The sequence below is a fragment of the Ceratosolen solmsi genome, unplaced genomic scaffold (assembly GCF_000503995.2).
Source record: "Ceratosolen solmsi marchali unplaced genomic scaffold, CerSol_1.0 scaffold6, whole genome shotgun sequence".
In the NCBI taxonomy this organism is placed as follows: Eukaryota; Metazoa; Arthropoda; class Insecta; order Hymenoptera; family Agaonidae; genus Ceratosolen; species Ceratosolen solmsi.
The window spans coordinates 5,236,825-5,263,465 of NW_011948414.1; the positions used below are offsets into that span (position 1 = coordinate 5,236,825).

A 26,641-nucleotide genomic window follows, 5' to 3' on the forward strand; every position below is an offset into this window, starting at 1 on the left:
TATTTATTCTATAATATTATAATTTTGTAATTCGAAAATATTATCGTTTCAACTATTACATAAACGAATTTATTCGGATATTAAAAATATAAAATTATACGGCAAATTAATATTAAAATTGCTAATAGTGTTTTATTGAAATATTAATTATAATAATTGATCAAAATACTTACTAATAGACCAACTTTTAACTTTGTATGCGCTTTTGAATATGATAAATTCAAAAGTTACGGAAAAAAAATTACTCCACATACTGTCAAAAGTAGTCTTATCAAATCATCTTGCATATGATAATTAAGAACTAGATAATAATGCTCCAATGTTAATGCATGATTATATACATTAAATATACTATGATAATAAATGCATTTTCATATTTATATTCATAATAAAATTAGGGTTGTAAATGAAATATCGAAGAAATTTCGAATAATATCAAATATTGTTGGATTTGATAGTTAGATAAATTTTTCTTAATTTATTATTTTTTAAGATTTATTAAAATTTATTTCGTATCTCGAATCTAATATTTCATAAGTATTTTAAAATTTTTTTAAAAAGTAGAATTGTAAATAAAAATTGTAAATTATTACAAATTTTAAATTAATTATTTAGAAAGTGTTAAAATCGAAAAACAAAATTTAATCAAGTCGTAATATAAATATAATATGGGATTAGAAAATACAATTTAAAAAATTAAATGATTATATTTATAAATTATTATCTAATGATATGCTGGAATTAGAAATTATCAGTATTATGGAAAACTAAATATTTTCGTTTCATAAAGCTTCGATTTCTTCTAAGTATATATTTTATTTTTCACAATTTTTATTATCATTTATATCATTTTTTAAAACGATATTTGAGATAAAAAAAGTCTATAGATCCGAATTTTTCAAAATTTTGCAAAAGACTTTTACTTCGAACTCAATTTATTCATTGGGCTTCCAATTTTCAAAAATTTCAAATAAGAAATAAAATCTTTTCATTAACTTAACCTACCAAATCACACATATCCTTTTTTACTTTATTGCTTTCTGTCTCAACTCCTCACATTGTCTATTTTTTTCTCTCTCCAACGTTTGGTCTTTCTCCATATCTTCCTCTTCTTCTCTTCCTCTTTCACTTCTTCTCTCTTCTTTTTTCTATAAAATTCTATTTTTTCTTTTCTCTTTCATTATTTTATTTTCTTTCTTTTTCTCTATATCTCTCGTGCCCCCATTCCGTGCATGTCTCGGCACATCCATGACGTCATAGCACTCTCGCAGTGCGGCAGCAGCCGACGTTGAGTTGCCGCAAAAACTACTCGCTCTTTTCCCTATGAGTGGTCGATACATTTTTTAGTTTATCTCACTTTAACTTTTACACTCTTTTGGAATATTTATCTGCTCATCACATTTCTATTTGTCTATCTCTTTTCTAACGAACGTTTCAATGAATTCTTACGAAAAAGGATTAATCACCTTTGACTACGAATATTAGACCTAAATGAAAAAGAAAGATAAAATTTTATACATTTAGTAAATGAGCAATAATTACAATGATCGTGTAGTTGTTTCTTTATTTATCATAATGGAATTATGATCACAATTATCATCAAAGAGAAATTAATTATAATGAATTCTTCATCTGTTTACATTATTTAAATCTAACATAATATCAAAGGATAGAACAAAATATGTTTAGTTATGAAAATCCGACTACCTCTAAAATGACAAAAGTTGAAGAAATTTTATTTTATACAAGTAAAAATATAAATTCAAGTTAGAACTTAATCATTCATACAATGTACTGTTTTCAGATAAAATAGAATATGTTTACCATGTTACTTTTAGATAATAATATGTACTTTACAATATCAAACATTCGTTTAATTCAATATTTACGTAATTTTAAATCAATTAAATTATGAATATTTATTTATACATGTGTACTTGAAAGCTATTTTTAATACAGTCGCATACACGCACGCACGCACGCACGCATATAATTCATATAATTTGGTATTGGTTAATTTCACTTTCAGCATGAATAAATCGATTTAGGGGTGAAAGTTTATATATGTTCAAAATATAAATCAGGATATAGACAATTTGATCTATTAGAATAAATTATTTAAAATTAATATATTAAAAAAACTTTCTAGAATAAAGGAATAATGTGAATATGCTGCATTAATAATTAATAATTCAAAAAAGATATTTTATTTAAATGCAAAATAATCATTTTAAATGAATAGCTATTAGTGATATAAATGAATATTTAATATACTATAGGAAATTAATAAATAGTTTAATTACTTGCAGTTAATTCATTTATAAATATTTAAAATTTTCTTATATATTCAAACTTATGTTTGTGTCTAAAAATTTTATGACGCAATGCTTACATAATTATTTTATTTATCATAAATAAATACTAATTATTTTATAATATAATGTATATTTATTTATAAATTCTATTTACTTAATAGTTCTTCACTTAATAATTCTATATTAGCACAAAGCTTTAGATTATAGATATTAAAAATTATTTAAAAATATAATTTTTCACTGCTAGTTTTAAAATGTTAAATTTATTCTACATAAAACACTGTAGAATTTATATATATATATATATATATATATATATGTATGTATATATATATATGTATAATCGTATCATTTTGAACATGAAAATGTCTAAATAGGTATATTATAAGAATTAAATATGCGAAATATTTTCTTTTATTCTAAATATGAAAAAATAAAAAATGATTAAACTTATATTAAAATTCCTACAACATTTTAAATAATTGTGAAACCTTTTTTAATTTTAAAATATTGAATTATATCCATTTTACTCATTATATTTTAACAATGATGGACCCACAAAATATTGACATGTAAATTATATAACTTAATTATTGGATAACATATCTAGTTTTAATGAATTCATTAAAAATATTCTCTAACAGATTGAATGATGTTCTGTATTGTGAAGATCCATATTATATTTTGATTTCAATTTAAATTCGAAATAGTTATATATGTAAATATATATGAGTTACATTTTTAATATATTATATACAAATATACATATATAATTAATGAAGGTTTAGTGTCTGAATCTCTGTCTACTTAAAGATTATTTTACAGCATTTAAAGCAATTTATTATATAGTAAAATAAATTTGAATTTATAATGATCGAGATAAAATTTTTTTACTTCGTTATATTTTTCCCTTATTTAACATATAAATAAATTTTGTCGATCATAATAAGGAATTCAGAATTATCTTTAAATATTTTTAAATATAATAAGAAGTAGATAAATGAAATATAAGTTGTAAATATAATAATTAAATATAATAATATAACAACATCGTTAAAAATTTTATTTAGATTTAATCGAAGAAAATTAGTCCTCAGTAATCGTTTCATAGAACATGTGAATCTATAGATGAGTATATAGTTAATTTATTACTTTAGATTTGGACAAATTTGCAATATTTTCTCTTTTATGAAAATAAACATGGCAATAAATATAACAGCAATAACAATAATAATAATAATAATAATAATAATAATAATAAAATACCATTATCTAATATTTTTAATATTAAACAAATACTTCATTATTTCATACATCAACATTATTTCATACTTTCTATTATTTATTTTGTGGTTTATTACTTAAAATCAAATATTATTAGTATAGTTTATTATTGCATTACTTAAATCATTTTTACAATCTTTAATTATTTAAAAATTTATAGTAACAACTTATAAAACGAGTAAGAATGTGTAGGAATAATAATAAAAGAGAGACAGAGAGAGAGAGAGAGAGAGAGAGAGAGCGAGAGAGAGAAAGAGTAAGAGAGTGAGAGAGACACTGGGAGGGGGAGGGAGTGAGAGCGAATGTAGATTGCAAAATATAAGAATGAAATATACAGAAGCTGCAATGACGTCACAGGGCGGGGTCCTCGTTAACGACTTACATACTCTTTAACTCTCTGCTTTTCCATCCTCGCCCTTTTTCGTATTCTCTCCTTGTTCCTCTTAACAATCACTCTTATCTTCTATTTATCTCTTCCCTCTTTAATTTCTTTCGTTTTTAATTTTCTCCCCTTTCTACCTTTTTCAATGTTTTTTTTTAATATATTTTGTATATGATAGACAACCGAATGTCATTTACTTTAGTATTTTCATTCCTCACTTCCTATATTCTTTATATTTTTTTATATTATATTTAATTCATACATAATACATTAATTTACAATGTCCAAATAATTTTTCATATAGCGAATTTGATAATAACGAGATAATTATGCGAGATACTATAAGAGATAATTAATATTTACAGTATAAAGTTTTATATTATACATTTAGGCCATATTTAATAAATAAAAATGTAATAAATAATTTAAATTAACTTATAAATATAGATTTATTTATCTTGCATTTGTATCTAAAATATTCACAATTTTACCAGCTTTAAACAAACTTAACACTTGTATATTTTAATATTCTTGAATGTATTACTAGAGTTGTATATAAGCAGTTTTATCAATCAAGCATTTTTTTAATAAAAAACAATATGAAATTCATGTAGAAACAAAATTTACTATTAAAATTTAATATCTTTATAAATATAATGTGATTTTTTTTTAATAGTAATAGTTTTATTTCAAGAATATTTTGATTTCTAGTAATATACATGAAATATATTTATTGTTTCAATACTAATTTACTCATTAGAAGATTTTTTCAGTTAGCCAATTTGCTATGTTGGAAGTAAAAAAATCGTAAAAAATTATTTGATGAATGATGATTTATGGTAACTATTTTTATGACAATTGTCATGTTTAGAGATAGTCAAATTTACTTTTACTAATCGATAGATAACCTACATAAGAATATTATTCACATTTGAAAATGAAGTTATAATTGTTTTTTATATTTGTTTTTAACATTAGAAACTACAATTAATATATCATGGAACAATACTTTATAATAATCTTAAAATTATAAATATTTATGCTTGAAATATAAATTTTCTTAATTTTATTTTCTATTATGAGAAATTAATAATACATTGCCTGAATTACGAGAAACTTTATGCAAGGTTTACTAAATGACATCGCCGTATTTTTTTAAGCATTTTCTAGCATGAAAAGATACATGTCACGAAAAAAAATGGGGTATATATATAAATATTATTTGCAGTCATAATATTATATAATTTTCAAACAAATTTAACGAAAGATAACATTTATTTTGTTCAAATATCAATTTTTAGATATACTAATATGTTTGAAAGTATATTTATTATGATTATATTCATTTCCATATTATAATTTAAATTTTGAAAAAAGATACCATTTTCCTATCCAAGAAATCAATTTATACAAATAAGCTAACTTTTAATAATATTTTAAAAGCTTTTCTTTTATTTTTGGAAAATGGATATTTCATAGGAATATTTTTCATGTTAAAATTTTTATTTACCGTGTTTTCATCAAAGTATGCATTTGTAATTTCGAACTCCATTAAAAATTCTCTAACCAATAGATTTATTTAAAATTTCATATGCATACTTTAATAAAATAAGTTTAATGAATAATTGAAACAGACCAATAGAGTTATCGTTCAACCATTCTTTTAAATACGTTACATGTATCTATTGTAATTAAAACTGCATACTTTGATGGAATGAAAAATGATTAAACTATGTATTAAAACCTTAATAGTGGAAAATAATCATCAAAAATACTTGGTTAATGTGAAGGTGCTTTTTTTATAATTTTAATACGCTTAACATTGATTAAATTATTAAATTAATTTTCCATATCATTAATATTTTTAATTCGAAGATATTGACATTGTTTCAATTCTTTCTTACAGCATACCTTGTAGATAAGTATTAAATAATTTATTCCTTATTTAGAAAATTTTTGAATATTAGCAATAGTCTATGATGAAATATTAACTTTATATTCTATTCATTGTTTTATTATTTTATTTATTATTTTTACTATTTTTGTTTATTTAAAATTTTTATATTATATTTATATTAAATTTCCTTTTATTTCTTCTATTCATCTTATCTTTGTCACATTTTATTTTTCATTTACTACTGTATTTTTCTTAAAGTAAATTTACGATAACACTTTATTTAACAAATTAGAAAATGATATAATTTTTGCAAATTATATTCTTTTATTATAAAACATTCATTTATTTTATGATTATTGATCGAGAAATTAAATGCATGAAATTAAAGGTTAAGAAATTGAATGTATTGTAGCTTATCTCTATAAGGATGAATATGTTTTTCGTTTAAAAGCGTGAAAAATAATTTTCTTAAAAGATCCTGTCACCAAAAATGTTTATCTAGTCGATGAAATATTATATTATACAAAATTATAAAATGCGGTATTTAACTATACAAGAAGAGCCATAAATTAACATCTACACAAAAACGTAATAAAGATAATTAATGATGTTATAATTACATGGATTTTTCTGCTAAACTGAATTCCACTGGACTATATTGAAATAAAAAAATACTAATAAAAATAAAAATTTCACAAACAAAATGTCTATGTTCTAATAGTAATAGAAAAAAGTTTAAGTAAACAAACCAACTAATGTTTTATATATTTCTTTTACAGATTAATTAATTGTTTTATAATTTAGTTGTTCGATTTAAATAGAAATCACTGATGTATATTAATAACAAGCAATGTAAATTTACTGAATATAATTTAAATAAATAATTTAGCGATAAGAAAGTTAAGAGCACAAGTGATAATCTCATTATGACTAAAATTTTTATCAGCTATTACAAATTTACGATTCGCTAGCAATCTCGATGCAATGCGATTAAAAAGAATATATTTATTTAATATCCTTATTTAATTTGTTTAGAGAGATGTACAAAGTGATGCATTTTTATTCGATACTTATATGAATATTATATCTATCTCTTGTGTCTCTTTGAATCGGTAATCTTATATATTTTAACTAATCGTTATTCTAGTCTAGTTTATAAATATAAATTTATATATTTGTTTTTATATATTAATGTATTTTATAAAAATTTATGCATTTATAAAATTGATCGTGTTACCTTATTAACAAGTAATGGAGCAATGGCCAATTTTAAATTTCCTCAGTATTCATATCTATATTTTGTTTACAGAAATTATACATATATTTATTATTATATCTATCATATCAACATAATTATTATTGGTAAGAAATATTATCATTAAAGTGTTATTAATAATATGCGCATACTATAATTGAAATTTTAGAGACTGAATGACGTAGAGAATAAATAATATTTTACTATTTTCTAAAATATTAAACATGTTTTATATTTCGATAATAACTTTTCTTTTTCTTGATTATAATTAAACTAAAATTTTTTTTTTTTTTGGGACTGTCATTCAAATTTCTTATAATAAATTTTAAGTTTTTTCTATGATTATTACACACGTTATAAGCTAGGTAATTGCTTATATAAAATAATTGAACACTGGTTTTATTAAGTGGAGTTTAAAGAGGTCACTAACTTTGAACTTTTGCCTTTTAATTTCGTGATTTTATTTATAATTAATTTAGCTACTTATTTCAGTGACTTTCTTTTTTGTAGACTTGGTGAATGTTCTTTCAAAGAAAACACGAGTATACTATATTTTAAGGCATTCACGAAAGCCCGAAGACTTATCACAGTAGAGTTTTAAAGTTACATTTTTTAATATAATGGTGAATACTGCTGATATATTATAATAAAAAGTTGAGCTTATTATAAATTAATAAATTTACAACTATTTAAAACCACAATATATTTTAATAATTTTTATTGTAGAAAATGCAGAAACTCGCAGATAAATTATGATAATTAATTATGTTGTTTAAATTGTATAAAAATAATTAAAAAAATTATTTTTAAACGCAAGATGTAAATTTTCAATTTACAAACAATATAAGTAGGACTAATGTTTTTTCAAATATATATAATAATCTAGTGCACAATTAAATATCCGATAAAATACTTGGATAAAATTTTCAAAATAAAATGTGCATAAAGGATCGTGAAAAGATGCAATGAAAAATGAATAAATAACTTTACTTGAGTAATCACGAAATCATTCAAGATTTTTCATATTAAGAGCCACGTGTGAATGAAATTGACATTTACCATTCTTAAATTTACTTTGAGATATCAAATTATCTTTTATGTAATGAACATTATATATATATATATATATATATATATATATATAGGCAATTCATAGTAGAAGAAATTTTGAAGAATTACGTATCATATTAATATAATTTTAAATCTTAATGCTATATATATACTATATATATATATACTATATACTATACATATACTATATATATATATACTATATATATACTATATATATATATACTATATACTATACATATACTATATATATATATATATATATACTATATATACTCGCAGTATGTCTCAGTACTCACCCTCAGATTCATGTATAAAATACTAATAAGAAGCCATTTAACATTTACTTCTATATTTAATAGAAATAATAACTTGTTTAAGAATATTACTTTATTCGCAGATTCATCTCTTCATCTGCCGACTTCTGTACTTGACATTTCTATAGTTATCTATCTGTAACTTTTTCAACGAATAGCTCGACCACACGTTTTGAAATGTATCATTATATAATTTTCTATTAAAAATATAAAATCTCCGTCCATATCCACGTATAAATTAATTGAAAATTATAATTCTAAAAGACAATTAATATTTTTATGTTTTACTGTTATTTTCATACTATTTCAATATTATTATCATAATACAGATCAACGCGGGAACAAAAGTTTATAATATAACTATTGTCAACGTACGTTGTCATTAATAACGATGTTCAATTTTATAATTCTGTATGGTAATTTTATCTCTGTTCAATTTTCATTTTTAATTAACGTATACAATACGTTTGGATCTCCAAGACTTTCTATTATTCCGCATCTATGAAATTAAAATTCTTCATGATTGAGAATATGTCTTCGTTGATGTAAAAGAATTTTTAATTTAAAATCTTTTGTTTAAAAATTTTGCTTCAATTTCATCTTAATTCCATTATATCTACTTATATTGTCTTACGTGATATCATATAAATTTATAATTGTAATAATTGTGTTACTTTTATTTGTATTGTATATATGTGATTTGATTCCATTACAAACATAAATTTTTTTTTTAACGCAACGCCCATTCGTACGTTTCATTATCATTTCAAACTCTACTATACTATTTTAATATTTTATAAATTATATTGAAATACACAAATGTCTATAAGTTCATTATTTTAATTGGATACAAATTTTGTCTTATAATGTAAATATTATCCTACATTTTATTAAATTTACTCGATGAAAAATATATTTTTGGATATATCTATATAATTCACATTTAAATTGAATATCGCTATTTTAGAATTGAAATACATCTTTAAATATAATTAAATTTTGGACAATCCTTTTCTCTGTTTATTTATACATTCTAATCATATTAAAAAAAAAATTATTTATACACAATTAATTCGTACACATTATTTTACCTTTTCCATGGTACCATATATAAACTAAAATTCTTGATTGTAGATTAGTTTTATCAATTAATTACGTACCGCTTCCAGGGCTTTCTCATAAAATCTATGGGAGAAAGTGTGTTATATTTAAAATTATATTGCGATATAGATTTTACTCGTTTTATTTAGTCAGTCACATTATTATCTCTTTTTCCTATTTCTGTATTAAATTATAATTCTGTATTAAATACAATTATAGCTTACTTGTAATGTAAAATAAATGAATGATCCATTTGATGATTTTTTTCTTTATCTTAATCAATCATTCTAACATTATATATAATTAGTCATTTATCGTTCGTTTCATTTTAAATTCATTCGAATCTGAGATATACACGTTAGAGAGCTTGGAGTTTATCGTCATTCAGATTTACTAAAATTTATATATATCTATTGCGTTCTAAATTATCTCAATCAAATTTTGTATCTTATTATGCAATTATCTTTTGATATCATTTAATATTAGTCCTATATATCTAGTATTTATCATAAAAAATATCATCTGTTTTTTAAAGCATTCGTACATTTATTTCTGTGTTAGGTATAATATTATTTCTTATTTTTAATATTTTTATTCAATTCTGGTTATGCATAATTTGATTACACTTGTATCCTTCCTCTATTGTAAATATTTTTTCAGTTTTTCATTAAGATTTCGCATATTGTGTTTTAAATTTTGGCTGTTTTTAATTCTAAATTTTCAATTTTTAGTTTCTTTATTATCGTATATATATATCGTTTAATTAACTTTTTTCATCATTTTTTTTCAAAAATTTCCTAATATTTTATTATTCCGCCTTTCCCGCTCTTTCTCATGGATGTATTAGTTAATTAATTTACCAAGTCTTGATTTCTCTTGTAACATCTTTTTTTTTTGGCACTTCTTTTAATTTATATTTTATATAAAAACTTTAAGATATGTTGACACCTCTTTATTTATATCTAACACTTTAATTATACTAAAATCCATACTCTGTACACTTTTTTATTCTTACTTTTTTCTTATGACTGCTTTTATCGATATTTTACATACATTTGGTTTATCATTTATTTAATTTAATTAGTTTTTATTTATTTTTATATCGATATAACTAATTTCCATATCATTTTTTGGAATACTTTTAGAACACCGTATTCTTTTACTAAAAGATTTTATATATAAAAAATTTTTTTTGACGAGTCCATCTTTCAATATAGCCTATATTCTCATATCTTCAGTATATACATTTGTTATTATGATTTTGATTCTTAATTTCTTTGATTACAAAATTAAACGTTAACTTTTATTTTTACCTCAATATTCTAATGTTCCACTATTCCATATTTTTCTGTATACGTTATACTGTGCAGTTGACGCATCTTCTTTTTCACTATTTTTTTTTTTTATACTAATATGTATTATTTTGCTTTTGATTTAAATTAAATTAAATTTTCTATAAATTTTGTCAGATTAAATCTATATTTTATTAGTTCTATTTTTCTTTTGGATTCTTTATCATTTGAAATTACGTGTGTCTTATTACACATTCTTTCTCTGTACTTAGAAACTTCCTAACGTTTTATCTTATCTTGACGGTCTGTTTTTATTAGTTTTTGCGTTCGTCGATCTTTCTTGTTACTTCTGTTGCTGTGTCCTTCCTTATCGACCCATTGTCAGCATCATAATTCCTGTTTTCATGCTTTTTCTACAGCTTCCTTACCGAGACCCACTTTTTTCTTATATATAATATTTTATACTTCGTTTTTTACATGTTACATTTTTATATATTCTTTATCATACGATTTTATTTTAGTTGTTCTTTTTTACTGTATTATTAAATAGATATTTTTTAAATAAAATATTATAAAATTAGAAGGGCTCATATTTGCATTTTATTGTTATATCATTTGTATATATATTTGTATATATTTATATATATAATTCATTAAGAATCTTCTTCATAAATAAAAATTAACTACTTACATAATTATTAGTATCTTTATCGAAGTTTAATAATATGGATTTTTGTTATTTTAAAAATTATCTTTCTATTTTCTTTATATATTTTTTAATACATTTATATAATTATATAAGATTAAATGAATCAAATGTTTTAATTCTAATTTTTTTATAATTATAAAATGAAATTTTTCTAATATTTTTACTGTTTTATCTCCTTCATTTGAAACTATGTTTTATGATTCTACATTCTTTTTACATTCTCCAAAATGTTAACGAAGTAAATAGTAAATTATATGGTATGTATAATTTATAATTTATTTTTCATTCACAAATAACTTGTTATGGTTATTTCTTTTAAACTCTTGCTTCGGTTTATAAGTTTACTAGATAATTTTGTATACCTTTTATTATTTTCATTACTTTGCTCTTATATTATTTCAATATTTTATTACTATTTCCAATATAAATCATAATCCATGATTGTACTTGTTTATACTATATTTTTATTTTTATATTATACTAAATTTATACTTTACTATTGTAAGAAGACTACTTATTAATAATATGGCTTTTTTCATTTATTAATAAGTAAAATATAATATTTATTTTTTCATGATCAATTCTAGACTCTTATTATTTGGTATAAGTAATTTTTTTCTGATTTACTCTACTATTCACAAACTTGGAATATAGTCATTTTACAATTACATATAATATGAAACAAATTTAAAATGTTCTTCTCATTCTTAATTATCGTAAACACAAATTTTAAAATAATAAAATAATATTTAAATCAATATTTAAAATAATATATATCAATAGATTATTGTTTTATATTTAGGAAAAATACATACGTACATTTATTTCAATTTTTATTGCATAAAAAATAGGAATATTTTGCAGACATGATTGATTAAATTTATACACTCATAGAATTAATTGGTTAAAATTTTATTCATGCACAATTACTGCTCAATTAATTAAAAAATTTTCCTCTGCCTTTTTGTCGGTATATTAATAATTTATTTAATAATTTATTTATTAAAGATAAATGTTGTGAATAATCTTGGAATTTAATATTACCCACAGACTTTTGTTTTTGAATAGTTATTTTGAAAATTGAAGAATTGATTAATATGTACTACGAATGTATCGTTTACAAATTGTTTTTGTTTCCCATGTAGTGTTATAACTCTTATGTAAACGTTCTTAACTTTCAAAAATTTTGCTTTATGTAATAGATGCTCTATAAATTCTTGTTACATACTTGTTATTGATCTGATGAAATTAAAGTACGTATTATTTTTCTTAATGTTCCTTTTTACTTCTTCAAGTTTAATGTTATATCTACGTTAAATGGTTTATGATTAGGGTAAAGATACTTATTTGTATCTCGATGATATCAATATCTTTCATTTATTTTAGTATTTAAAGTTTAATTTGAAGTATAATAATATAGTATTCATATGCAAAAATTATATATAGACGTTATCGTGCACTTCTATCAGCATTAACTTTTAATAATTTTATTTTAATTTCACAGAATTTATCGAGCTCTATGGTATTATAATCTCTTAAATTCATTGCCTTTAATATTTTCTTTTCATATTAAAAAAAATCGTAATAAATAATATATTCCAATTCAAGATAATAATTAATTAAATATTTATTATTCCGCTAATGATACTCATATGTTAGAAAAAATACAATTTAAATTTATATTTATATCATTTTGTTGAACTTTATTCCGTAGCGTGAAATGTTTGTTTATTATATATAACATTATTATACTGATATATTTGTATTTCCAATTTTGTCCTTTCCTATCACTATAATTTAATAAGTACTAAATAATACTAAACCACTTTATATGAAAAACTTACATGAATTCCTCCCAAATTTTCATTGATTGTAAAAAATATATAAAAAATATTGATTCATTGATTTTATTTGGAGTTAAGTTTATGAAAATGTTTAGGGCTTACATTAGTTTTAATATATATACTCTAATATTTCTGAACTACATTAATAAATCTAATGGAAAATCCATATTCATCTGAATTTTATATACTATACATATAATATCAGACAATTTATGCAGACAATCAAAGTACATAATCAAAATCAGTTGTGTAATATGTTGGGAAGTTGACTTATATAAATAAACATTTAAACAGATATAAACAGAACTTTCTAGATAGTGAATTAAAAAATTTCTGGATTATTATAAAGAATTTCTAGATCTTATACTTGGACTTTACGTATATAAGTATAAATTATCCCACCATTTATGTTTCATAATATTATGTAATATTCAAATTAACTATTGTTATCTGTCAAACCGCTATGAGCAACTTCAGCAGCCATTTTCCTGAACAAACACGATCAAACTTTAAAACTTCTGTTTCCTGAAGTAATAAAGTTTTCTCTCAACTTAAATGCCTTCATCATATCTGATTTCATATGCACAAATATTTTATATATTAAAAAGTATTTTGACATTTAAAATAAATTTAATGCAAAATATTATCTTTATTAAGAAAATAAGATAATTAAAAAGAATAATTTATCCATCCTTGAACAGCTTTAAGTTAACGAAAGGATAAAAAAATATTAATGATATATTGAATTATACGATGTTTATCAAAGTGTTATGTAATTTAGTGCTCATAAACTATTCCAAATTTTTCGTTTTATTTCCTCCGAAATCATCAGATTTACAAAAACGTAATATGCGTAAAATATAAAGTAAAATAGTTTGTACTTTTCTTCAGCACAATATACCTCTACTCTAAAAGTGACAAATCGCATTATCATGATTTAAATTTAAAGCTTTTTCATTTATGAGAAAAACTTTTGTATGTAATAACAAAATTTTAATCACAAACACATTAAATATATGAATATGTGTTTTTTTTTTGGTAATAATATTTCAACATTATTTTCATAGAAACATTAATAAGTGTAGGGATATCTGGTAAATATTATATTTCAATTATCGAAAAAAAAAAATTTGTATTGATACATTATTTCTTATACATTTAATTAAACCTCCAATAAAAATACTTTTTTCAAATGATTGTAATCATAATATACGTATATAAGGATATAGATAAATCTTAGCTTTTAACAAGATTCAAATGTAGTTTTTATTATTTTATATTATATTCATTACATCTATACATCTTATTATTTTCAGTTTGAAAATAATTTTTTATTATTTAAATATAATATTTATCTACCTATAAAGGAAATTAATTATAAATATTCATATAAAGAAATTTATTACATCGACGTTTATAATAATAATTTAAAAACTTACTGATTATCAAAATTTATTTTTTCTCAGGAGAAACAATTTTTTATTTACGTATAAATTTGATATATTGAGGAAATAGGATACAAGAAGGAACTATTGATAAATTTTGATACTTAATTTAATAACTTTCTTAATTTAGATGTAATAAACAATTTATGTTTATGGAATTTTTGTCTTTACATTAATCTTCTTTTAAACACGTATGCCTATCAGATCATTTATGCATATTTCTGATATGCATATCAGCAAAGCATTTAATGTTTCTATATTTAAAAAATTTTCTATATGAGATAAATGAATAAAGTTTTTATTAATGTTAATTAATATTTAATAATTAATAATTAATGTTAATTATCCATAAAGATTTTTGATCATTTTCTTTCATAAAAGACTATGTACTTTTTAATGAATACATTTACCTTTCTAAAAAATGCAATATACATAAATTCGACAAAGTTTCAGATTATTTCAGTTGTAATATAGATGTCTTTATATTTAGACTAGACAATAATGTGTATAAAGCAGTGACAATGTACTTTGTTATATATAGTTTATTGTATTAGCATTATAATGTACGTATATGCATGACACTTAGATAAATGTACGTGAATGGAACAACTAAATCAAATTTGAAATTATAAGAGCAGCCGTTTATTTTTAAATAGATTAAAACTAATGCAAATATTAATAAATATATATAGTTTTATTCTGTTATCTCCATTGCAGCCCAGTTGATATAATAAACGAGAATACAATTAAGTGCAAGACAATATAAACAATTTTTTCAAGTACTGCTTTAAACTATTTCTTTACCCAACTTTAAGATTAATTTTATATATAAAATGTAGTTTCAATTAACGACAAATTTTATATTACAAATATATATATATATATATATATATACATACATATGTATCAGTAGGTTTAATTATAGAAAGAATCCAAATACAAATTTGAAGTATAAGGGGAAAAATAAACTTCCATACATTATCAAGTAATTAAAATTTGCATATAGATGGACATGGGTAAAATAATACTACGAATAACGCAGCGAAAGGTCACTTTGTACTTTTAATATAGTTTACAATTGTATAAATATTCTAAATAATGATATAATCATTAGTTATAAATAATAATGATTTGCAGCGTAACTAGTTTTAATTAGGATATTATTCGCTATATTTGCAAAATAATTGGAAAGCTCTTTACATATAAATTTATGAGCCCATATCATTTAATATTCATTTTAAAGATTGTAGCACAACATTTTTGTATTTATCAGATCATACGAATATAATGCTAATATTAATAATAAATTTATACTAAATTGCGGTTGTTTAACGAGTTTAACAAACAAAAAAATTAATTTAAAAAAGGAAATGTTATGATTTTTTAGTTTTTGAATTTTCATTTATTTTGGAAAGATAAATATTTGAATAAATTGCTTATGCCTGTATATAAAAGAAAGAGCAAAAAAAAAACAAAAAAAAAAAACGAAAAAACAGAAACAGCTAATATGAGTGAAATAATTTTCAACTAAATGTATTTAAAATCCAAGTATTCGAAAGTGAAGTTTGTTTGGGTATATTTCGAGGAACTTTACGCATACACCTCGTTGTTTATTTTTATCGACTCCTTATTTTTCTTTCCCACTTATTATATTTCTATTTCTCCTTGACTACTACAATACATATGCAGCAATATACACACGTTGGCGCGCGCACGCACGCATATTCACGTACACGCACACATGCGTCTCACTATTAATAATAACAAGTCAAATAATAATCACAGGGGCAAAGAATAAAAGAGATAAAGAAAGGCTAAAAAATACAGGAGAGCTAGATGTAAATAAAGAGGAGTTCCAGATCGCGTCTCACTGCTAGATGTTTCAAAGTTGACTGTCGTATTCCTGGAGTGATCGTGCAATGGGCGGTAGCAACGGGGCGGTGTGTCCGCGACCCCGCAACGACGCCTGCGCCAGTGCCACCCTACCACTCCCCGCTCGCTCTCTCTCTCTCTCTCTCTCTCTCTCTCTCTCTCTCCCTCTCGCTCGGCATCAGCCCTGTGAGGTAATTCAAACCTGCCACACAGTCAGTCGTGGAACTCGTCGCGAGGTGGATGCACGCGCGTGAGCAAACTTCCGCCTACTTCCCGTTGTCCATTCTTTTTTTTGTTTCCTTATAATACGCATACACGAACAGAGGATTTATGAAGTGAGCACTTATGTAGATGTTCAAAGTGCAGTCATAATTTTCAGTCCATGATCACGAGTGTTCGTGCGTGCCTTAACCCGTCCGAGCACAAGAAGCGCTCGATGAAATACGCACGTGAAAGGTCTTCATAATGAAGTGAAGTGTTCGACTAAGCTTGGGATATAGAAAAAGTGCTTCTTTAAAGCCCTTTTTATCAGCATGTTGAATGTATTCAATTTATCTTAAGAAGAAAAAAAAGAGAGAAAAAAAGAATCATGTGTATCTGTATAGAAGAGAGATATAGAATAGATTTCTAAAATATCTGTTTTATTTCATTTTTTCTTCTTTTTCGTTCTTTTTTTATTTTTTTTGAACCCAGCGAATTCGTTATTATTATAATGATTGACAAAATGATGCACCAATATAATACGAAGGAAGTAAACAAACTCGCCGTTATTACGTGCATTTAATCGCCGATTAAATAATAACATCATTTTTCATGAAATTACTGCTCAATATGATCGAAAAAATTCACCCATTGCAATAGGTAACGGATTAAGGAAGGGAAAAAATTTTTTTTATTAATGAATAAAAATATTGGATTTAAATCATCATTGTCGAATACGTCTTATGTGTGCATATGTTGCGTGCTTATCCTATACGTAAGAAAATAACATTCATTTTTCTGAACAACTTATAGGCAAATGTAATACTAATTGAAGAAAGATATTGCTGCGATGCAACATTTTTCTAAAGGATGCATCCACGATAATGATATTGTTGTGATTATTCCAATTCTCGGATAATTACAATTAATGCGTGGTGGCTCTTAATAATTACAATCGACAAAAGTATCTTTAAATATCGTCTAATCTCTATATATTACAGCAATGTATACAAACATGGGCCAATTTAGGAAAACAAAAGAAAGAAAGATCCAAAGGAAGCTATAATAAATTTTCGTTTTATTAATGCATTAAGGAAGATTATTGATAGATGATGGAGTATATACGGGCTACATCGTTGTAATGCCTTCTTTAACCACTATCAAGCAGTCATATGATAATCAAAGTAGTAAGAGTTAGATGTAAACGAAATGACTTGGCTCACCTTTGACCGTAGTCGTTTATAGCGATTCGATAACTCTGCAAAGTCTATAGCTACGTAAACTTTCAATATGAGTTTTTATAGGTCGGACACTAAGTCGCGACTTTTTAGGACTCAAAATCAAGTCATTTAAACCAAGAAATTTTAACGTCAGATATGTTTACAGTATTTTTTAACGATATAATTAGATAAATATGGAGGATTTGAAAAATCTTCGAATTCAATTGAAGTTTTAGCCATTTTGTAATTCGACAATCGCAATATATACAGTCAAGAGAAAGAGATATGATCTGTAAATCTCATAGTGAGTGATAATCGTGGCAATTTTGTATGTATCTACATATTTATTCCATAGATTTCGGAGCCAATCAAAACATATGTACATTTGCAGAATTGAGAGTACATAAAAACAGAATCTGTATACACTTATATTAAGAGGTACTTGGCCTTTAAAGCGTCAGTGCCGCGTTGCGAATATTTAATTAGTTTACGTACTTCTCATTAAAAGGAAGTTGAATTGATAAAAGAAAAAAAACATTAAGTGAGTTCGGAATATGAAACGCTGACCATACAATACTAAAACGAGTAATAGAGATAAGTAAATAACTAAATAGATAGAAAAACGGAAAAATACTCTTTAGAGTTTAAATGTCAAGGTCACGAGATATCAAACGCTCGTTACTCTTTAAAAATCTAACAACAACCACAAATAGCAATGTCATTTTACTATCCAGTTAGTTTTATCACGTGTGATCTCTAACAAGGTATACAGAAGGTTTTCAGAAAAGGGACCAATTTATTTTTTTTTTTCAAGAACGCGATATGGTTGTATTACTCTTGATATAAATCTTTTCACTTGTTCTCTTTACCCTTAAGCAACATATATGACGGCGTCAAACTTCCACGAATCGTAAATGGGTCGGTGAGGAATAAATATATTAACTGTTTTGCAGACAACTTTTCAGCTATTAGTACTAACACTGTTGCCAGCAGCTTCGGACAAGATTAATCGATGCCTTTGTACTGTTTTGGTTAAAGTGTTTTCACGAAGATGACTAGTAAAAACGAACTTTGTAGAAAGGTTCTGTAATACAGAAGGAGGAGCTGTAATACAGAAATAAAAGTTACGGTGGTAACGAGTCAGTAACGAGAGGAATAGTGGTAAAGAGAGAGAGAGAGAGAGAGAGAGAGAGAGAGAGAGAGAGAGAGGGAGAGAGAGGGAGATGATAAAGTGAAAGCTAAATCTCCAAAAATTTGAAGAAACAATATATCTTGTAACGTCTTTCTCCGACGAGCAATATTGAGAATATCAATTTCTAGTTAATAATTTAATGAACAAGGATCGTACATACGAAAATTCAAGAGCTAAAACCTAAGTATAAGAAGTGAAGCATAAACGAAAACGGTTATCCAAGTGTAAAATTCCAAGTTAATTGGAGTAAAGCATAATTTTTTTGTTTTTTTTTTGTTTCAACGTGTGAAACAAAAATTTGAAAGCTTATATTAATATCAAAATATCCAATAATATTGAAAATATTGCAGATGTTTCAAGATTATATCATACGGTGGTGACCGAGAAACACTATAACATAAGCGTTGGGCGAAAGAATGAACAATTTGTGAATTTAGCGGGCAATGATATCACTGTCAATCTCGAAATGCGAATTCTTAACGAATTTACTATTAGTCCAGTTTATGCTGTTGGACTTGCCACTACAAATTGTACATTCAATACCGACAGTGAGCTCAAACGAGTGCCACCCCTGTCAGAGTTCACATTTATCGAGGATATTACAAAGATCAAAAAACTCAAGATAGCAGCAGTTACATCAACAGTCTGCTATAGAGGTATTAGCTGGTACGAAGCCACAACTCACGATGAGCATTGTCGATTCCGGTAGTCCTGGTAAGGCGAGCGACTTCGTGGGTAATAACATGAACACGTGGGACGTTGCTCGCGCAATAACCAAAAAAGTAGCTGTCTCTTCGACTTCACTTTCGACAGCGACATCAGGTTTACTTTCTTCGTATGCATCGTCGCCATTGTCCTCGCCATTGTCATCATCAGCAATATCAAATGAACAAATTAAACAGCAAGTAGCTAGCGTAGACAAGAATATTCGAGAATCGGTAATTAACTTATCTACGGAAACGGTGCGCGTGGTGATCTGTACGTCCAATTGTGACTGCACTGGATTTTGCAAAGACTCAGCGCAAGAAGAAGCTATCGAAGCTGAAAATATCGAAACCGAAAATAATAATATCGAAATAATAAGTGGCATGGAAGTAGGCAAGGGTGATTTTTCGGGACAAGATAAAATGTCATCCCAAGAGGGCTACGATATGATTGAAGTCGAGGCCGAACAACTTCTTTTCGGCTATGGCGCAATGTCTGCATTTGAATCTACTTTTAATGGCTCCTTTAACGACAGTCTTGATTGGAACAGTAGTCTCTATAATAATACATACATTTTAGAAGGTCTTTATCCCTCTGGTTATGGATTGCCCCACATAATCGTAGCCTCGATAGTAGTGACCCTATTAATGATAGTCATTGTCATCGGTAATATGTTAGTGATTATTGCTATAGCCACGGAAAAGGCTCTTAAGAACATACAAAATTGGTTTATTGCTAGCTTGGCTGTAGCAGACTTTTTTCTAGGTCTAGTAATAATGCCGTTCTCCTTAGCTAACGAGATCATGGGTTACTGGATTTTTGGTTACTGGTGGTGCGATATACATTCGGCAATGGATGTGTTGTTATGCACGGCGAGTATTATGAATCTGTGTCTAATCAGTTTAGATAGATTTTGGAGTATTACACAAGCAGTTGAGTATTTAAAGAAGAGAACACCTGCCAGAGCAGCACTTATGATTGCTATGGTGTGGGTGCTGTCGGCAGTCATTTGTATACCCCCGCTATTGGGATGGAAGAGATCGGCTCCCGAAGAGGAATATCCTAAATGCAAGGTCAGTAAAAATTGTCTTTTTTTTTTTTTTTTTTTTTTTTTTAATCTTTTTACATTGTTTGTTAGTCTTTTTAGTTTTATATTAGTGAATTTATTATTTTAATAATACCATTAGGTATTCGTGCATCCGTTGATATATTACACAAACCATTGTATTTTATTTATAGTTTCAATTTACTAATATATCGACTGAATATTTTACGTCATTAGTGATTTATAATTTCAAATTGTAATTCTTAAGTATGAAAATATATAATAATAATGTCTAAATTTATGCTGATAAGGTTTGGTATAAGATAACATTTGTTTATGTATAAATTATCTGTCCATAAATTTAATTTTATAGTATTATTTAGCGGATTAATATTTATTTTTATTTTTCAAATTTATTACAAAAGCTTGCAATTTAATAAGAATAGTTTCATATAACTTATTTATATATTTAATTTAATTTTTCTTTAAGTGAATTAAATTATGAAATATGTACTTTTTTGGTATAAAGTTTATTAACTTTTTCATAAAAAAATGAAATTTAAAAATGAATCGATATTATCAATTATATTTTTCATAGACGCACGTTTTATTTAATTATTAAAATTTATATTAATTTGTATTTTATTTTATATCATCTATAAATTATTTTAAATAGAATGTGTAAAATATTTTTTAAAGCAAATTTATTATAAAGTTTTGTGGTGTTTTCTCGTTATGGATTAACTTTTAATGGAAAATATTCTCCACGTATCATCCGAAGTTGCTTTTCTGCATTATAAAAATATCGTTGAATAGCGTATATATGAAAAATAAAAAGAATAATGTAAAGATTTATTTATGATTGAATTAAATTTACACTATTTTACTGGAACTTTTTACCATAATAATAGAGTAACCTATATTTTTAGATATAATCTTTTAGCAAGTTAAACTTAATAAATAGGCTATTATAAAATATATCAAAAAATTGCAAAAGAAATTTGGATATAAAATTTTAATTTCAATTAACATAAATCGAAAGATTTTTGTAAATAGGTATTTAAAAATGTTTTATTTATTTATAAAAATATTAACGAGATACTGTGAAAACATAAAGCTGCTATTCTCATGTCGATTTATTTTTTAAGTTACGATATAAATTATTCATATCTGTTTATTTAAAAAAAATTTTTTTTTTTTTTGCTCTGGAATATAGAAACTATATAGGCAGAATGCAATATAGGCAGTACAATATTATGATTATATGTATTTTAGTAATAATGCATGACTTCTGAAAATCTATCAAAATTTTAATATATAAATATCATAGTTACATAAATAATCGAAATATAAAATTTTTATAATTAGATTAATTCTTCATTTCATAATAATTTTTCATTTGTAGAGTACCAATTTCATCTATACAATAATTTTTAATACAATAGTTTTGTATAATTATAAAACATAACCTATCTTTCTAATAATCTACTTAACATTCTAATGTAAGGTAATATTTTATATTTATTATATAAATATATTCTTTTACAATTTCTATTCTCATATTAGATGTGATGTTCGTACAATTATGTAAAACTTTGTTTTATCGATAATGATAGAGGTATAATATATTTTAAAATGACATAGAACTAATATAAATCTTTTATTAAAGGAACTATTTGAAATTTCGTATTGTAGGTTTACATTTCATTAAATATGTTTTTGTGTTTCCGTTAGACAACGACATTGTTAAGATTGAAATTCTAAAATAATATCTGTTTTTGTTGTACTTAAGTCTCGAATAGACATTTTTTTATTAGGAAAGTTTAATCAAATATGCAATATTGAAATTTAGATTGAATTATTTTGTTTCCGTAATGTTTTTTTTTTTAATTTTATTATTTATTTGATGCAAATACTAAAATATATTATTTGTTCGAAAAGAAATTTTTTATTATTAAATATATTTAAAATATACAAACTAATTACTCAATATTTGGATTATTTTTTATTAAATTTGCTTATTAATATTTATTATTACTAGAAAATTTTCAAAACAAAATAAAAACTTATTTATTAAATAATATTAAAGTATTTTCAAATAGATCGGTACATATTTTTTCATTTAATAAAGCCAAAATGAGTAAAATAGATTATAATTTAGATTTGATGTATTTTTTTTATGTATGTATAAATGTTCCAAAATTATAATGTGTATAATTAATTAACAATGATAAATTGAACATTCATATTCTATTGATTTTTATTTTAATTTCTTATTATATTTGAATTTTTAGCATTATATTTTGTTAAATAAAGTGAAAATTTGCAATAATTTATTCAGTTACTTTAAAAATATTCATTTTCAATTAATAATGTTACATCATTCGATAAATAAATTTAAAAATATAATATTACATAAAAAACAATATATACAGTAATATTAAATTAGATATGGAACATATAGGAAGTATTGTTAGAAATTGTATAGCGATTTAAATTTTCTTGATTATAATTTATTAAACATTTTTCTTGATTATACTTTCTAAGCTTTGACTAGATTATTGTAAAGATTTATTTTAATCTTATGTAATGGATTATATGTGGATATAAATATATATATATGAAATAGTATTTCCAATTTCTTTAAGAAATACTATTTCCAATTTCTTTAGGAAACAATAATTTATTTACTATATTTATAGATAACATAAAAAAAAATCAATAAATTCCTTCTATATTGTCTAAGAAAGGATACAAAATACTTTATTTATATAGTCTTGTCTTGATTCTATTGGAATTAACTATTATTTTGTTAACTAATACATAGAAATATAGATTACGTTATGTATAAAATATAAAATATAAATGTTAGCATTAATACATTTTTTGTTAGAATTAAATAGATTGCGTTAGAAAATTCTATAATGAACTGCAATTGATCTTAATAATTGAAAAAAACAAAAAAATCTTTGATTTTTCAAGATACACCAGGAGTCGAAGATACAGTAATTTTACGTAAATGCCATTGCAGTAATCGAGTAATTTTTAACTTCAAAATAAAATAAAATATATTATTTATAAAAGATTTCTTTTATAAAAAATTTTTATAAAAGATTTTTCTTTGCATTAAGGATGTTTCAGTATAAAATATATTAAGTCCTATAAATAATTGTCATCAGCAAAACTAAAATGCTCATGTATTTTAAGTGCACAATATTTGGAACTCTCATGGACAAGACTTTTAAAGATTTGAATGTGTAAATACCTAAGTTTTGAATAAAAAATGACAACCTATTTCTATAATGTAATTCAAATTAATTTAATTTATGATTATTTAAACCGTAAAAATATGTACTTCCTCGATGTAGAAAATATATATGATTATTTATTAATATTATTCCAATAAGAAAAAAGTTATAATATAATTTCAGAAAACCAATAATGGTGATTAGTAAATTATTAGGCACACTCAAAGAAATATTGAAAATCAAATTATTATTATTTATTGGTTACCATAATTTCAATAAAATTTAAATTGAGTAGAAATGCACTTTATCTGCATTATGCTAATCAAGAAGTTTATGGATATAACATTTTCTACATACAAATAAATAGAAATTTCATAGAAAGAGATTATAAAGCTATTTTAAAGCATCCTTTATGTTATAATAAGATAATCTAATATTTATATATTTATCTCAAAAATTTTTTTACACAATTAACAGAGCAATTACTTCCAATATATATCAATTTAAATACAGTTAACTCATATATGGAATCAATTTATAGGAAAATGGTACAATTTAATGATAAATATTTTATAGTATTTATATATGTTAACTGAATAAGATACTCAAATAGAAGAGTGAAAAGTAAAGAAATTAGGTTACAAAATACTACATATTTTATTCTAAAAACTGAATTTTTTAAAACATCATTTAAATTTCTTGAATATATTATGTGGATTATTTTGAAAGAATTAAAATTTTTATAAAATGCACTAAGGTATTGAGTGGTAAAGTTTATTCCGAAATAGTAAGTTCAAAGCGACGCAGTTTGATGGAAATTCTAAAATTTGATAATATTATTAGACGAATATATTAATAGAAAAAGTATTTAAAGTTTAAAATTTTAATTTTCAAAAGGTTCCAACAAGATCTGTCGACGTAACATGATCGCAAGGATTAATTTTTTAAATCAAGTACTAAATTTATTTGCATGAATATAATATTTTTCAAATACGTGTATGAAGTTCCTACAGTATATACATAAGTAGCTTTAATCTAATTAATAACGAAAACTATAACCAGCTTATTTAGAAAATAAATTTAAAAATTATATCTGTAACATAAATATTGTTAATAAAAAAAACTATAATAAGCTTATTTTGAAAATAAGTTTAAAAATTGTATACGCAACATAAATATTGTATATTGAGTACAGTTACCGAGGTATTACTAACGATTTTAAATACTATATTTGAACAAGCTTTATCCAAATGTTGATAGGTATACCGAGACCTTAAATAAATTTACGCGACAAGTGTGTGACAATACAATCCAAGAAAAAATAATACTCGATCTTAATAAAAAATTCAAAATAAAAAGTTAGAAGATGTTATGAGAATGATAGAAGCTTGATAGTATAATCTTTATTTATGTACAATACTTTGAACTTGAAACATAACATTATTCATTTTAAAAGTCAATACTGAATTGCTATTTAAATCATTAATTTTAATTATTTAACTTTGAATAAAAGAATTACTTTTTGTAATTATATGAAAAATGAGATAAGTTTAATTTTCTAGAATGACAATTTTGTCGCAAATTAATTTTTCTGTAAAATCGATCAAATGAAAAATATGAAAATTTTTATGTTAACTAACACTTCTTGTTTGACTATGCTAGTTGAATTGACTTGAAATTTCAATTAATATTATACCACTTAATTATAATGAATTTTTTTATTGTAGACTTGAATTTTTTTAAATTTTTAATATTTCATCTTAAAAATAGCCGTTAAATATCATGGATATAGTTATAAACTTTATAAACTAAATATAATATGTTAGCTTATAAAAAATATCAGTTTTTTTTTTAAGATTTAAGCATCTAATCTCTTAAGTAGTTATATTTACAACTATTTATCAAGTATTTTGTTCATACGATAATTAACTATTGTATACTATATATCGTATTTCCAGATTAACTATATTGAAAAATAATTATTCAAATAATAAAATCACTTCAAATAATAAATTCAATAACTCTATTATATCATATCTACTTATATTTTATACAAAATATTTATATTTTTTATGTAAAATCTAAATATTTATTAAAAATTGAAAAATAAATATTTCAACTTGTTGACGAACGTTATTTCTACGTACAATTTTTTTATTTCTTAATGATTCTTTCCATTTAAATATTGTGAATCATTAAAGTTTACTGAATCATTCGTAATTTTTTTGTCTATTTTATTGTTTCAA

At 23.5% G+C, this 26,641-nt stretch overlaps 1 protein-coding gene across 1 annotated transcript in view; it reads left to right on the forward strand.

Moving 5' to 3' along the window:
- The first annotated feature begins 19,755 nt into the window (after positions 1-19,755).
- Positions 19,756-26,641, forward strand: part of Octalpha2R (alpha2-adrenergic-like octopamine receptor) — a 114,239-nt gene continuing 107,353 nt past the window's right edge. The window contains exon 1 of the mRNA XM_011506723.1: positions 19,756-21,175. Within this exon, the coding sequence (XP_011505025.1) occupies positions 20,084-21,175 (1,092 nt within the window). The 5' untranslated portion in view covers positions 19,756-20,083. The remainder of the gene's footprint in view (positions 21,176-26,641) is intronic.